The 13,168-nt window shown below is 44.8% G+C and overlaps 1 protein-coding gene across 4 annotated transcripts in view; it reads left to right on the plus strand.

Moving 5' to 3' along the window:
- Positions 1 to 2,210: 2,210 nt before the first annotated feature.
- The window catches only part of LOC310964911 (receptor tyrosine-protein kinase erbB-4), a 232,029-nt gene continuing 221,071 nt past the window's right edge, over positions 2,211 to 13,168 (plus strand). For all 4 annotated transcript variants that reach the window (XM_083938223.1, XM_083938225.1, XM_083938224.1 and 1 more), the window contains exon 1: positions 2,211 to 2,488. In XM_083938223.1, the coding sequence (XP_083794349.1) occupies positions 2,425 to 2,488 (64 nt within the window). In that variant the 5' untranslated portion in view covers positions 2,211 to 2,424. The remainder of the gene's footprint in view (positions 2,489 to 13,168) is intronic.

Genomic DNA, 13,168 nt, shown 5'->3' on the forward strand with positions numbered 1-13,168 from the left:
TATCTAAATACACAATTACCAATGAAAAATCTATAAATAAAATGTATAATCATTTCCAAACGTTTTTAATGACATGCCTATGAGTGAAGTTTCCCCGCATTACTTATTCATCACTTCTAATGGATCACTTGGAATACCCTCTTCACTGTGGCCATTGTTCTGCACACCCTGCAACCACACAGGGACCCTGAATCCCCATTTCCATGTCACACTCACATCAGCCGACCCCTCGTGCAGCTCAGTCATGTCACTAATTGAATGTTTTATCTGTGGATTTTTTGTGAAGGCACAGAGTGACGTTCATTAGTATTCTCAAGGCTGCTCGGTGTTGTGCTGCCACCCAGTGTGGCTTATGTGCTGGGCTGTGAGAGAGCCTAATTCTATATCTTATTACACACTGTAGGTTAATAGATCAGTCTGCTTTTGCTTGATTTGGGCGAGTGAGAAGCATTCAATGTCAAAAGGGATTTTTTTTTAAAAGACAAAATGCTCTTTAATTTGTTGTTGGCCTTTAAAGAGCAGTTTAACTTTGATCTACATGCTTTCAAATGTTGTGTTTTCACATATTTTACAATCACAAAAACCACAAACTAAGAACTCCCTAGCGTCCATAAGATTAGGCTCAGAGCTCGACAAGATGCAGAAGGTATGTGTAATGATTTGCATAATTTAGTATGTATTTTCAACTTTGACGGAGGTAGAATAGAATAGAATATAAATACTTTATTAATCCCAAGACGGACAAGTGCAGATAAAGAAAATATGTTTGAACTGATGTTAGTTTTAGGCACATAAACAAATGAAGGTTTCAAATGAAGCCTAACATGCATGCATTTTGGCACATTTACATTTCCTCTATTATAATCTTTTACATTTGGGTAAAAAATAAAAAGGTAACTTATTTCTTTAAGTCCTTAACAGTGGTAACTCAAGTGTCTTTGATTCCTCCCCATAAGTAAATCAAAGCTGCAAACAAACCCCCCTCAACCTCTCAAGATAGAAATTGGTCCAGAAAAAATGACTACCACAGGGTTTCCCCCCTGTTTCATTTGGCTATGACCTTTGAAGAAGACAGACCCTTATTTATCCACACAGAAATAAAACTAGGCTTTAAAGTAATCCTTTTGGTTTAATTCCCTTTTTTATGAGTCAGGCATTTGTGAAAAATACAAGCCCAAATGTTCTTGTGTCCCTCAGCAGCTTTATGTTTCCTGGAATCTACAGTCCCAGCATTGAGTCATTCCCCATAAACTCCCCTAGAGAGCAGCAGAGGACGCTCCATGAACCTCCTCTCTGACACTGTGGATTGATGAAGGACCACTTGGGTCCTTGCTGCCTAAACTGTGGAGTCATTTGGTAATAGAGGCAGTTTATGCCTTGAGTTTTCCCTTTACATGGATCACAAAACAACTATCTTTCTGTCCTCGCTGATTTGCCAGGCGGTTTTTAATGCTTTCACATCAGTCCACAAAGGAACCCAGAGAGCTGGCTTGTAAAATGAGCGGCCCTGAAAATGGTATACTGCCGCACACTGAAGCCCCTTTAGACGAGCTCCATCAAAGTTTATAGGCTGTGCCTTCTAGTGGTGGGTATCTGAAGACGATGACCCTGCTGGCACCACAGAGAACTTTCCATAAGTCTAGATTCAATATATCAGCACAAATGAAACCTGTATTTGTTGTAAAATAATCAATAGGAACACTGTCCCATGGGAAATCACTGTAATTGATGGGGTATTTGCCTCTAAACACAGTCACATATGTCTTTAAGTTATAACTAATACGCTAAATATCATCTCAGGAAATATTACTTTCAGTTATGATCATTATATGATAAGAAGACACTGAAAAGCCCACAGGTAGCACTTTCGGCTTCCGCGGAAAACCAGGAGAGAGCCTGTTCCTGACAGGTGTACTGACAGCAGCGATTAAGCCAAATAGCCAATCAGGAGAGGTGATAAGTGAGATGGGCGGATTTCCCCCCAAAATAAAACGCTCCTAATCTTTTGGACAGCCGCTTTAATAGGCTGAAAGGGGTGTCAGTCACACTGAGGAGGCGTGTTCAGATATCCCCCTATCCCAGCACACACACACACACAGTCCTTCACCACCACCACCAACACCACACCTCCCCCTCCCCCCAGCCACCGGCGCTATGGCAGCGTGAGGAGTAAATGGCTAAGAGTATCCGCGGTGGAAACCGACCTAAACACTGATCTGGGAACTGATAAACAAACAAATAACAGGGTGCGTAAAAGCTCTCCACGGCGCCGATTGTGGTTGCGCACGGACACTGTGCCAGCGGTCCAAGAAGAGCCCGACGTGTTTTCTTCGGTTGTTTATTCCTGTGTGAGTGAAAAACGAGGATATCTTTGACTGGACATGTGAGTTACGGGAGTAAACAAGACAAGCAGCCTTTTCGAAGATGAAGTTCCCCGCTTGCGTCCTCGTCACTTTGCTGGTGATCCGATCAAGTGCAGCACAGTCAGGTGAGTGTTTGGATGCGCGTCTCTGCACTCCGGGTCTCCCGCAGGTCAGACTTAAAAAGCGGGGATCAAGTGATGGCCAAACACCTAAGACACGTTTCTTTCCGGCATAAAGACGCACATTTGGGCACGGGTTACTGATGAATTCACGGGAGGCTACCTCTTTTCTGGATGAGAATGAATGGACGTCACAGTTTAACACCTTTTGTTGTTCGCTCTTCATCACTGTCACAAACTTAACACAACTTCATATCCAAACACGCGGATGCTGCTTTGAATCACCGCAGGGGAGAATCGCACCTGCAGTCGACTGTGAATTTCAGCAGCCTGTGGGAGCTTGTTGGACTCTGCGTAAAAATAAATCCAAACTCCCTCCTTATATGTTCTTTTTCGACCCTTTTTATTAAGATTTTGAAGCTTATCGGATCAAAAAAAGACACAATTTTGAGCCAAATCCACTTTGCTTTTGTGCCCGACTGTTTAAATATGCTGGGGAGGAAAAACCTTGTGTCAAATCTTTCAAAATCCCGTGAAGAGAGAGAGAGAGAGAGGCGCTGTGGTGTTAGCGCAGCCCGGCCCGTGCGGCTCCATACAGTACCTTAAATATGAATGAATGCGCCATCGTTTTAATGTAATTCCCCTAAGCGGACATTGATCGACCGAGCACCGCGGCTATTTGCGCTGATTTATACGAAGAGAGCTCGGTTGCACCAGTGGAACAGTTTTTATCCCTTAGTGCGTTTGAATAATTTAGATGTGGCAGATATAGTGAAGCTGCACGGGCTGTAGGAAAACATCTCGCTTTCATCATGTGGACCCCTGCGGTGCCAATCCCCCGGACTCAAATCACTAGAATGAGCATGACAATATTCATGTCAAGCCTTGTAATGTGTCCACGGCAGTCAGCAGTGGATATATAGTTAAGTTAATTATGTTTATTTGTTGTCATTCCTTTGGCCCCAGAGGATTTTTGCACTTACAGTTAGTGGAAGATTTGAGGTTTTGTTCATGTTGTCATAATAAATATTTGCTCATCAATAAGGACTGTAGAAGAAGAATTCCTTTATTAGTCCCGCGAATGGGGAAATTCAATTTTCACTCTATTATTTTTCATTTTTACACACACACAGGCCCGAAATACACACACATGCACAGACAGGATCTATATACATGCAAAAAATGGAGAGATGTTAGAGCGAGGGGGCTGCCAGTGACCGGCGCCCCGAGCAGTTGGGGGTTTGGTGCCTTGCTCAACACCACCTCGGCAGTGCCCACGAGATGAACTGGCATCTCTCCAGCCACCAGTTCACACTCCATTCATGGTCCATATAGGGACTCGAACCAGCAACCCTCCGGTTCCCAGCCCAGTCACCTACCGCCCCACCGTAATGTGCTATAGCGTTGTGTTTGGTGTGGTGTCTGCTTCTGAATAAGGTCAGACGTGTGAGATGCACTCCAGATAGTTCCAGAGTCATACTTTGTGTTTCATGTTGGGCTGATAAGCACTTCATCATGGCAGAATCTGCATTCTTAATCAATATGATTAAGCTTTGGCAAAGAATGCCCAAGTGGGGAAAAACAACAACACTCAGGAAGTGGGAACACAGGAGAGTTTGTGGATTGATGTTCAGAGGTGGATTGGGTCATTCCCCGACCTCTCAGAGGCACAAATGGGATTCCAAGGCGCTTTTCTTCCCACCTCCGCGGACAGGTTGAGTTTTGGCTCGATCTCTGGTGGTTTGTGGTTTTCAGGCAGAGCTCCAGAGACAAACACACACTCCCCCTTTGCTGGCTGGTGAATAGGAGGCGCTGAATGCTTCCTATTAAACAGGAGTGGATGGATGTGTAGATGGATGTATGGATGGATGGATGGATGTGTGTCGAGATGGGCTAAATAGGGGGGGAAAAGTGCCACCCTCGCTCTTTTATTTATTCACTATGCATACACTCCCATCCAAAATATTTGTGATGCAAATTCAGTCCAGGAATCTGAGCGATGTCTCTTGGGAAGTTCATTGTGTGTGTGTGGGTGTATACTGAGTAGATATTTGTGTGCTCTCTGTCCACTCTCTCACTTGGCCTAATCTCCCTCTCCTCACTGTAGGTTTAAAAAATCATACCCAACACCATATATCAAGAAAGTCAAGGCTGGATATGTTCACTTAAGTGGTGTTTTAACATGGTGATTGTACAGTATACTGTTCTACATAGTATACTGCATACACAGAACTATCCATGTGTGTGTTTGCGTAATGTACAGTGCGACCGCATGTGTACCAATAACGGAGGTGTTCACACCCGGAGCAAGCTGATTGATGACCTGTCTGACTGTCTCTTGGCGGAGCAAGAGATCAGTGTGTTTGAGCTCAGTGTATGTGTGAAAAGGTGCGGCCTTCTGTAGACTCAGATTCACTTTAATTTTAAAATGAACAAAAGCAGAGCTAATTCAGAGCTCAGGGTCGACCTCACCTGTGTGTTCAGGGGTTCATTCATAGATGAATTAAGGTAACTCAGGGGATGATCAGCGTTCTCCTCCGTGTCGGCCTTGGCAGGATTTGTTCATGAAGCAAAATCCTGCAAAAAATCTGAACCTGTGTTTTAGGTTCATACTTCTACTGAAGCATGTCTGAAACGCACCTGTCTCCTTAAGACACTGCAGTCTGGGAATGACTGTCTGATGGAGCTTTCTGCATTGCCTTTCAGTAGGACAGTGGGGTTAGGGGTGCAGCTAATGCTATTGTCATGTTTTATTGATAATTTCTTCTATAAAATGGGGAAAAATAGTGAAGGATGCCTTTCATTCCTCAGAGCCAAGGGGAGAAGACGTCCAAGGGAAGTTTGGCATATTCACTTGGAACATTGTCAATCAATTATCAAAACCGTTGCCATTAATCGGTTGTTGATGGACTCATTGTTTAATTAACTCTGGGGGTTACTGCATCCTAAAACTTCATCTAACTATTGTTTCCAAGCACGAAGGAACTCCCGTGCTCGGTCCATCTTCTTTGCAGCGGTGAAGAACTTGAGTCATCGTTGACCAAATCCACCTTTCTTTGTTCGGTGTTGCAGTTGTTTGCGGAGTCCGCGGATGTTGTTTTAGGTCAAGGAACTGTTGCATCAAAGATCACGTATTGTCATGAACATCTGGTTCCTCTGCAGAGCCTGGAGAATCTTTAAGTTGAAAGGATGAAGGATCTAGGTTTGTCTAAAAAGACCCCCCCCCCTCAAAAAAAATCACCTTGTGCACGTTTTGAAATGAAGCCCACACCTGTAATCTCCCCCCCCTTCTGTGTGCCCAAACAAACGGCTGAAACATTTTTATCGCCCGGGCTCTCTCGTGTGGATGACAAATGGTGCATTCACAAATGCTGCGTGTGTGTGAGTGTGTGTGTGTGTGTGCGTGTGTGTGTGTGTGTGGGGGGGGGGGGGGGTGGGGTGGGAAGGGAACCTGTTGAATGCCAGTATCAAATTACTGGGCGTCCGTCAGCTGGCACACACTCGGAGCCACTGAGCTGGCCGAGGCTTTGTAGAAGACTGGCGGAAATGAGAATTTATTACAAGCTAATTAAGCTTTTTTTGATAGCATCAGTCTAGACCGCGAGCCCTTTATTTGACAGCATGAGAGATGAGCGAGGTGAAGGAATTCAATCTTGCTCCAAATTAGTCAACATTGCTATCATAACTTGATATCTGCCAGACCTAGCCTATGCCAGGCGTCCGCTGGATGTAAGTCAGATATGCTGTGATCCTTTCTGATGTGCCGATGGAGATCTGCACGCTTTCTGTGCATCGTGTCTTCCGGTGAGAGAGAGAGACAAAAAGAGGGGGGATAAAATGGGGCTGTTTGCACAAAAGGATGATAATTGCAGTTCAGTGAGGGTGACATTGGGCTGTTATTTGCTTCCTCTGTCACAACCGGACAGTCTCAGCAGGCCGCGAGGGAAGCCTCACAAATGACTGTGTGACGCGTGGGGGCTGATGGAGCGCTTTTCCAAGGCCTGAGACCGCAGTGCACTACCTCTAGTGGGGCTCGCCGTCTGAATCAGCGTTCAGATCATTATCTGCAAACAAAGATGACGCTGTTCGCTCTAAAGAAAAGCATCTTTTCGTCTCCTACTTTTCTCCTCCCACGCATTCCAGAGCGGCCCGACGCGTCACGAGCCTGTTCGCTGACATTTTGTTCGCCGCCGGCCGTACAGAGGGGTTTCTGTTCTTCGAGTTTGTGAACCGACCAAATATTTACATGCGGAATCACAACTGCACAGCATGGGAAGGAAAACATCCAAGGCTCGGGTGCAAAATAACGGCTTTTATTGGCCTCTGTGATCGTCCACGAAGCTTCTAAGTCCCGCTCTGTCTCTGGCGCCGTGTCTGTGTGTTTGGCAGGACAGACTTTTTGAACCCCTGTGCCTTTGCTGCCTAATAATGAGCAAGGTTGGCTTTGGTTTTGCCGAGGCGTCCGGTGCCAACTCCTAGCGCGAGTTAGATTGGCCTGGCACAGATGCCCCCTTTCAGAAGGACTGTGAGATCTCACTCCCACACAGAAAACACAGTCCGCCCATGCACAGGGATTCACTGTAAACACACTCAAATCTACATGCTCTCGCTTCATTTCTAATTGCGTGCTGATTCGGCTTTTTCTCGTCTTTATCTGTCTCGTTCTCACACACACTTTAAAGGCAGCAGAGGCTTTTAGGTGTGAGGCAGCTTTATGCTTTCTCATTGTTTGCTTTAAGCTCAGGTCTTGAATCTACTTTTAGTGGCTTGTGTTGTTCTAAACTCTCTCTTTCTCTCACACACACACGCACACGCACACACACACACACACACACACACACACACACACACACACACACACACACAGCAGGAGCGAGTCATGGCTGGGGAAAAGAAAGGACAGGAAAGACAGAGGAATGTTTTTTTTCTCCTCTTTCCTCTTCTGTTTCTTCTTGACCACTGGAGGGTTTGTTCGGCCCGCCACTTGTAATTCCACTCAGAGACAAATGCCTCCATCCTGCGTCTGAGGGGCTGCCTACACACACACACACACTGACACACACACACACACACACACGCACACGCACACGCACACGCACACGCACACGCACACACACACACACACGTTACGAACACACACACATTTTGCCTAGCAGTGCCGCTCAGCTCACACCACTTCAGAGTTTTATTTGACCTTTCTTTCGTTTGCTCTCTTCCACTTTCAATTTGTCGTCTCTTTTCCCTTCTTCCATCCTTTTCCCTCTCTTTTCCCCGTCTCTCACACGCAGTCTCGCTCCCGTTCTCATCCATTCACATCCCCATTGTGCTCCCGTTTTTTTCCTCTGCACTGTTACATCTCTCACTGCCTCTGCTTTCCTTCCCTTTCAACAGCTTTTTATTTCTTTGCCTCTCTCCCTCCTTCTCCTCCTCTCGCACACACACACACACACACACACACACACACACACACACACACACACATCCGCTCACATACAGGCTCCCTCCCTCTGTCGTTCATTAGTTGTGTGCGTGTGTGTGAGGCTGTCACTGAGCACACGGAGAATGGAAAACAGCTCATTTTTCCCCCTTTAATTACGACACCCAATTTGTTTTGAGGACAACATGCTGTCGCCCGCGCCTTCATACACTACTCAAACTGTCATTTACATGCTCACACACATGTTTCTGTGTGTGCTGCTGAGCGTGTGGGCTTTAAATGCAGCATCTAAAAGAGGTTAAGACGATGATTTGGATTTGTTTATTATGTCTGGGTCAGAGTGATATATACATATGGGTCAACTTAGCTTTAAAGGATGTGAGATAACCTCATCCATGTGTCAGTGATTGTTCATTTCCTTTGGCGCTTCACTTCTGTTTTTTTTTTTTAACGGACGGTTTGTACTGCATCAAAAATGAAAAGATTTGGTGCAGGCTGGGGTTTTTCTCAAGGGAAAGAAAGTGCCGCTACAGTCATTCCCCGGCTGTAGTGACGGTGCAGAAATGCCAAGAGTGCGGATCACGGAGACTGAGAAACACTGACCAATCAGAGCAGATCAAGAGGGGTTCTTAAAGCGACAGACGATAGACGACGAGTGTTTCAGACAGAGGGTGAATACAGGTGTATTCAGACAGACAGTATGAGAAAAATAATGTGTTTTTTTTAATTAAATTAAATTCAAAACAAAATTAAAGCATGCTAACATATTCTACTAGAAACTCAGACGTACAACTACAAGTATGAACCTGAAAATGAGCGTAAGATGGGACCTTTAATAAAACTTGCGTTGACCTGACACCCACCATAATAAGATACGAGAGAAACTGTTATTTATAGCTCTGAGCAATACAGAGTCTGAATGTCGCTGCGTGTAAAAGTTGTATTGTATTGTATTGAGAAAGAAAATCCGTTCAGAGTGAACACATACAGCACTTACACCCTAACAACGTGCATAATAAAGGACCTTTAAAGGTAAAAGATAAAGAAACCCTCCTCATTTGATCCGAATGTAAAAATATGAATGAGTGCAGCTTTAACAGTGTTTTAGGATGTTTTATGTTATACGAACAGCATAAGGTTTAGGTTATGGCAAGGGTTATGGCTCTGAGTCGGGGCCCAATCTGCGTTGTAAGACACAAATGCATGTGTGCATATGCACCCCTCCTGTGTGAGTCTGTTCTTGTGTATACGAGCTTCGGTTTGAATTCCCGTTTGCAGGGCTGTGCTCAGGCACCAGGCCAACACAGGAAGTGGGGCAGTGTTCAGCTCCCTTTGATTGGCAGCACTTCCTCGGCGAAGTAGGATCAAGTGCCATCGGCTCCGTCTTTCCCGACCAGTCTGGGCTTTTTTTTTCCTCTTTTCGAGTTCCTTTCGCCTTTTCTCACTTGCTTCCATGGCTTTCGGTTATGGCCCTCAGCGCCGCGCAATAGAGGGCATTAGAATAAGAATAGAATTTAGTTTTTCCATCTATAACCTTGACAAAGTCTGCTGTTTCAATGAAAGTCTGTGAAAAAGGAGAAATGATCACTGGGCTCAAATCCCTCATCTGCGTGCGTGTCGATCCAGCCGCCATTCAACCTGTGGAGTGGTGTCTTTGCCTCCATTCTCTCTCTCTCTCTCTCTCTCTCTCTCTCTCTCTCTCTCTCTCTCTCTCTCTCTCTCTCTCTCTCTCTCTCTCTCTCTCTCTCTCTCTCTCTCTCTCTCTCTCTGTATCCCACGCACGCACACACACACACACACATTTTTACACACACACACCAATGTTTCTGTCTTGCATCTCCCAGTAGTTAAAACCCTAGCCATTCTGAATGTTTTTCCTCTATTCCCTTCCTTTGTGTGTGTGTGTGTGGGTGTGTTTGTGCAGTTGTGTGTGTAGTCATGCCCGCCTGGTGTATTGTGTGTCAGCTAATCCCTGTTAAGAAATTCACGGCAGCTAATCTGTTTAATTACACTACAAATTAAGGATATTTACTGTTCCAAGACTTTTATGCGACACCCGCCTTAATCAGGGCCTTAATCTGTCTGGCACTGAGTGTGTGTGTGTGTGTGTCCGTGTGTGTGTGTGATTGATACTCTGTATGCTTAGGCATGTGTCTATTTCAGCCAGAGTCTGTCTGTATCGCTCTGCCTTAATTCTCATCTGAATATTTGCCCACAATCGGGAAAAAAAGGGAGAAAAGAAAATGAGAGATTATTGTATTTTTCCATCTGGCGTCATGGCGGAGAGAGGCAATGTTTATGAAGATTAAAATGTAACATCAGCGAGATGTTGCGGCGGTATTTAAAGGACGCAAACCCACATCAACAAGAGCATCACTCTCCTCGACTCGGACTCATGTTCAACTAATTTTTGTACAAGATAAAAAATTGTACGAGATAAAAACCATGGAAACATGCTGTTTTCTCTGTTGTGGTCAAAATAATGAAACATTAGATGCAAACCACTGTCTAAAGGCTTTTGAAAATCAAACCTCCTCCTGTGTCTAATGCCGCCAGCAAGAGCTCAATAACCTTTAAAGAGGAGCTCAAGTTTGCATATGTGTATGTACAGTATTTGCCAACCCATGTATACTGTATGAGTTAGATGTTGGTGTGCGTGCTCAGGGCACGTTGTCCTTTTGAAATGGCCTCTCCTGCGACGGTGACCTGTAATAAATGAGTGGGCGCAAGAAAGTGGCAGCCGTGACAGCTGACTGGGGAGGGAGGGAATAGAGAGAGTGAGAGGGAGAGGGAAAGGTGCAGGTGTGTGTGTGTGTGTGTCGAGAAGAGTGTGTGTTAGAGAGCGAGGGAAGACAAAGCGAGACAAAGTGGAGGTAAAAGAGATGGAAAGTCTCTAAGGAGAGATAAGGAGGGAGCATGAGAGGATGAAGGGAAGACAATGGGAAGAGAGAGGAGGACGATAGTGAGGGATTGTGGGTCGGTTGGCGTGGAACAATACCTCGACCAGAGGTGGAGACTCTTTCTCTGCTGCCACTTGTTCTTCCTATCCTAATTACCCCCACCTCTCTTTCCTCTCTGAAGTCACCTTGCAGCCCAGCAGAAATATGGCCGCTCCTTCGGCTGGTTTTAAAGGTACATAAAACTCGTGGAGGAGAAAACCATGGCCAGGCTTTGCTATAATCGTGTGTGTGTGTGTGTGTGTGTGTGTGTGTGTGTGTGTGTTTGTGTGAAGGTGAGTCACCCTCAGTGCCAAGAAAGATGAGAAAGCATTGGAAAGAGTGCACTTGTAAGAATCTGTTTGTGCATTTCCTTGGTTTTGTGCGTCGGTTCATTAATTTGTCTGCAGCTGAGAGGCATAAACACACTCTCGCTCTCACTCACACACACACACACCAGAGTGCTCCCCTGCGTCGTACCTTAACCAGTTGCTCTGTGGCAATTTCGCTCTCGGCAAGGTGAAAGTGAGCTGACGGCGGGTCATTTGCAAGATGGGAGACAGTGCGACAGAGATGGAGAGAGAAAGCAAGAGAGGTGCTCTAATTTCAGCTGAGAAAGGAAGAGGTGACTTGAGTGTGGTTACAGTGTGTGTGTGTTTGTCTGTGTGTGTGTGTGTGTCCAGCAGAGGCTTAGGTGGAGTCAGAGAGACAGTGTGTTGTCTCTGAGGAACAGAGCTATCATCGCCACTGAACGCTCCAATTAATCAACCTGGGCCACGGAGGCACTGTGTGTGTGTGTGTGTGTATGCGTCATGATCTGCAGTTGTGTGTTTGCCAAGTATCTATTGTGTGATTGTGAAGTGTGTCGAGATCTATATTGGCATCATTATAGCACACACACAGACATACACACACAGACACACGCACACACACACATGCACACACACACACAGACACAAACACATACACACGCACACACACACACAGAGCGTTGTTTGGTCTCGTCTCCATGGATAATGTTAATGAGGTCAGCTGAAGACAAGAAAAAGATGGCGCAGAAATAGTGTATGTGGGTTTTGTTTGTTTTCAACCATGTGTTCTTGTAATTAAATCACATAAAGCTCATTTGCATTGGCATATATTTGGGTTTATAGGAAACTGCCAACTGTTTGTGCACATAACTAAAACTACGTGGTTCTACACAGTCTGCTGTCCAAAAATGGAAAAACACATCCTCCCAAAAGTATCTTTGGGGAAAAAAAAGACCCTGTGCTCCAGGCACACATCAGTCTCTACCAAAAAAAGTATTGTGGCCCAAATACCCACCTCCATGATTGCAATGTTAAGGTTATTTTTAGGTAACCCAAAGCTTTTGTTCAAGGTTAGGAAAAGATGGCGGTCGCGTTCATTTCCCTTTGCCTTCCAACTAAAATCACCAAATCACAGCTGAAATAAAAAAAGTGCTACGATTGAGTTTTGATCGAGAAACAAAACAGTTTGAGTTGAGTTAAAGTAACATCCTAAGTGAAGGCCCCTTATTGTAAAGAATGATATTTCCATGCCTTTTTTATTATAAAGCAGGTCACGGTGCTGTGTGTTTACAGTGAACGTATCATAACGCTCAATCCGCGTACAACATTTACACAGCCTGTATTCAGAAACTGTGTCTTTAAACGAGCCGTCAGGACTTCTGTACCATTGTGATGACACAACCATACTATATATAGGTAGAAAGTGCAGCTTCCGTGCTGTTACAGTCAGTCCCCGGCTGCAATGATGGTGCAGAGATGCCAAGGGTGCAGATGCAGAAGATCTTAAAATGCAGAGCAGAGGGGGGCTTAAAGAGACGGAACAGTTCAGACCGAAACAAATAATGTGTTTTTGAACATTAAAGCATGCAAACATTTCCCAGTTAAAACCCAAAGTACCAATATGAACCTAGAAAAAGTGCACGCTATGGCCCCTTTCAGGTCATGTTACCACATTTACTCCAAAATGTTATTTGGCAAAGACATTTTGAAGGATCCATAAATGTGTTTTGTAGCTGACAGGTTTGTTAATTCAGGGCTGCAACTGATCAAATTACTCATAATCAGACTTTTTCAGCTAATTCTCCAGAATAAATCAATTCTCCACAGTGCAAGTTGAAGTTTGTTTGATTCTTCAGGCAGTTTAAAGGCCAAAGATATGAAATTTATGATCAAATTAATCAGACAAAAGTTGCAAGTGCTCACATATGGGAACCTTGAATGAGTGTATCTACGGCATTTTTGCTTAATAAAGAGAGAAACTATACTGTAAAACAGCGATAAA

Source organism: Echiichthys vipera (genome assembly GCF_963691815.1).
Source record: "Echiichthys vipera genome assembly, chromosome: 23".
In the NCBI taxonomy this organism is placed as follows: Eukaryota; Metazoa; Chordata; class Actinopteri; order Perciformes; family Trachinidae; genus Echiichthys; species Echiichthys vipera.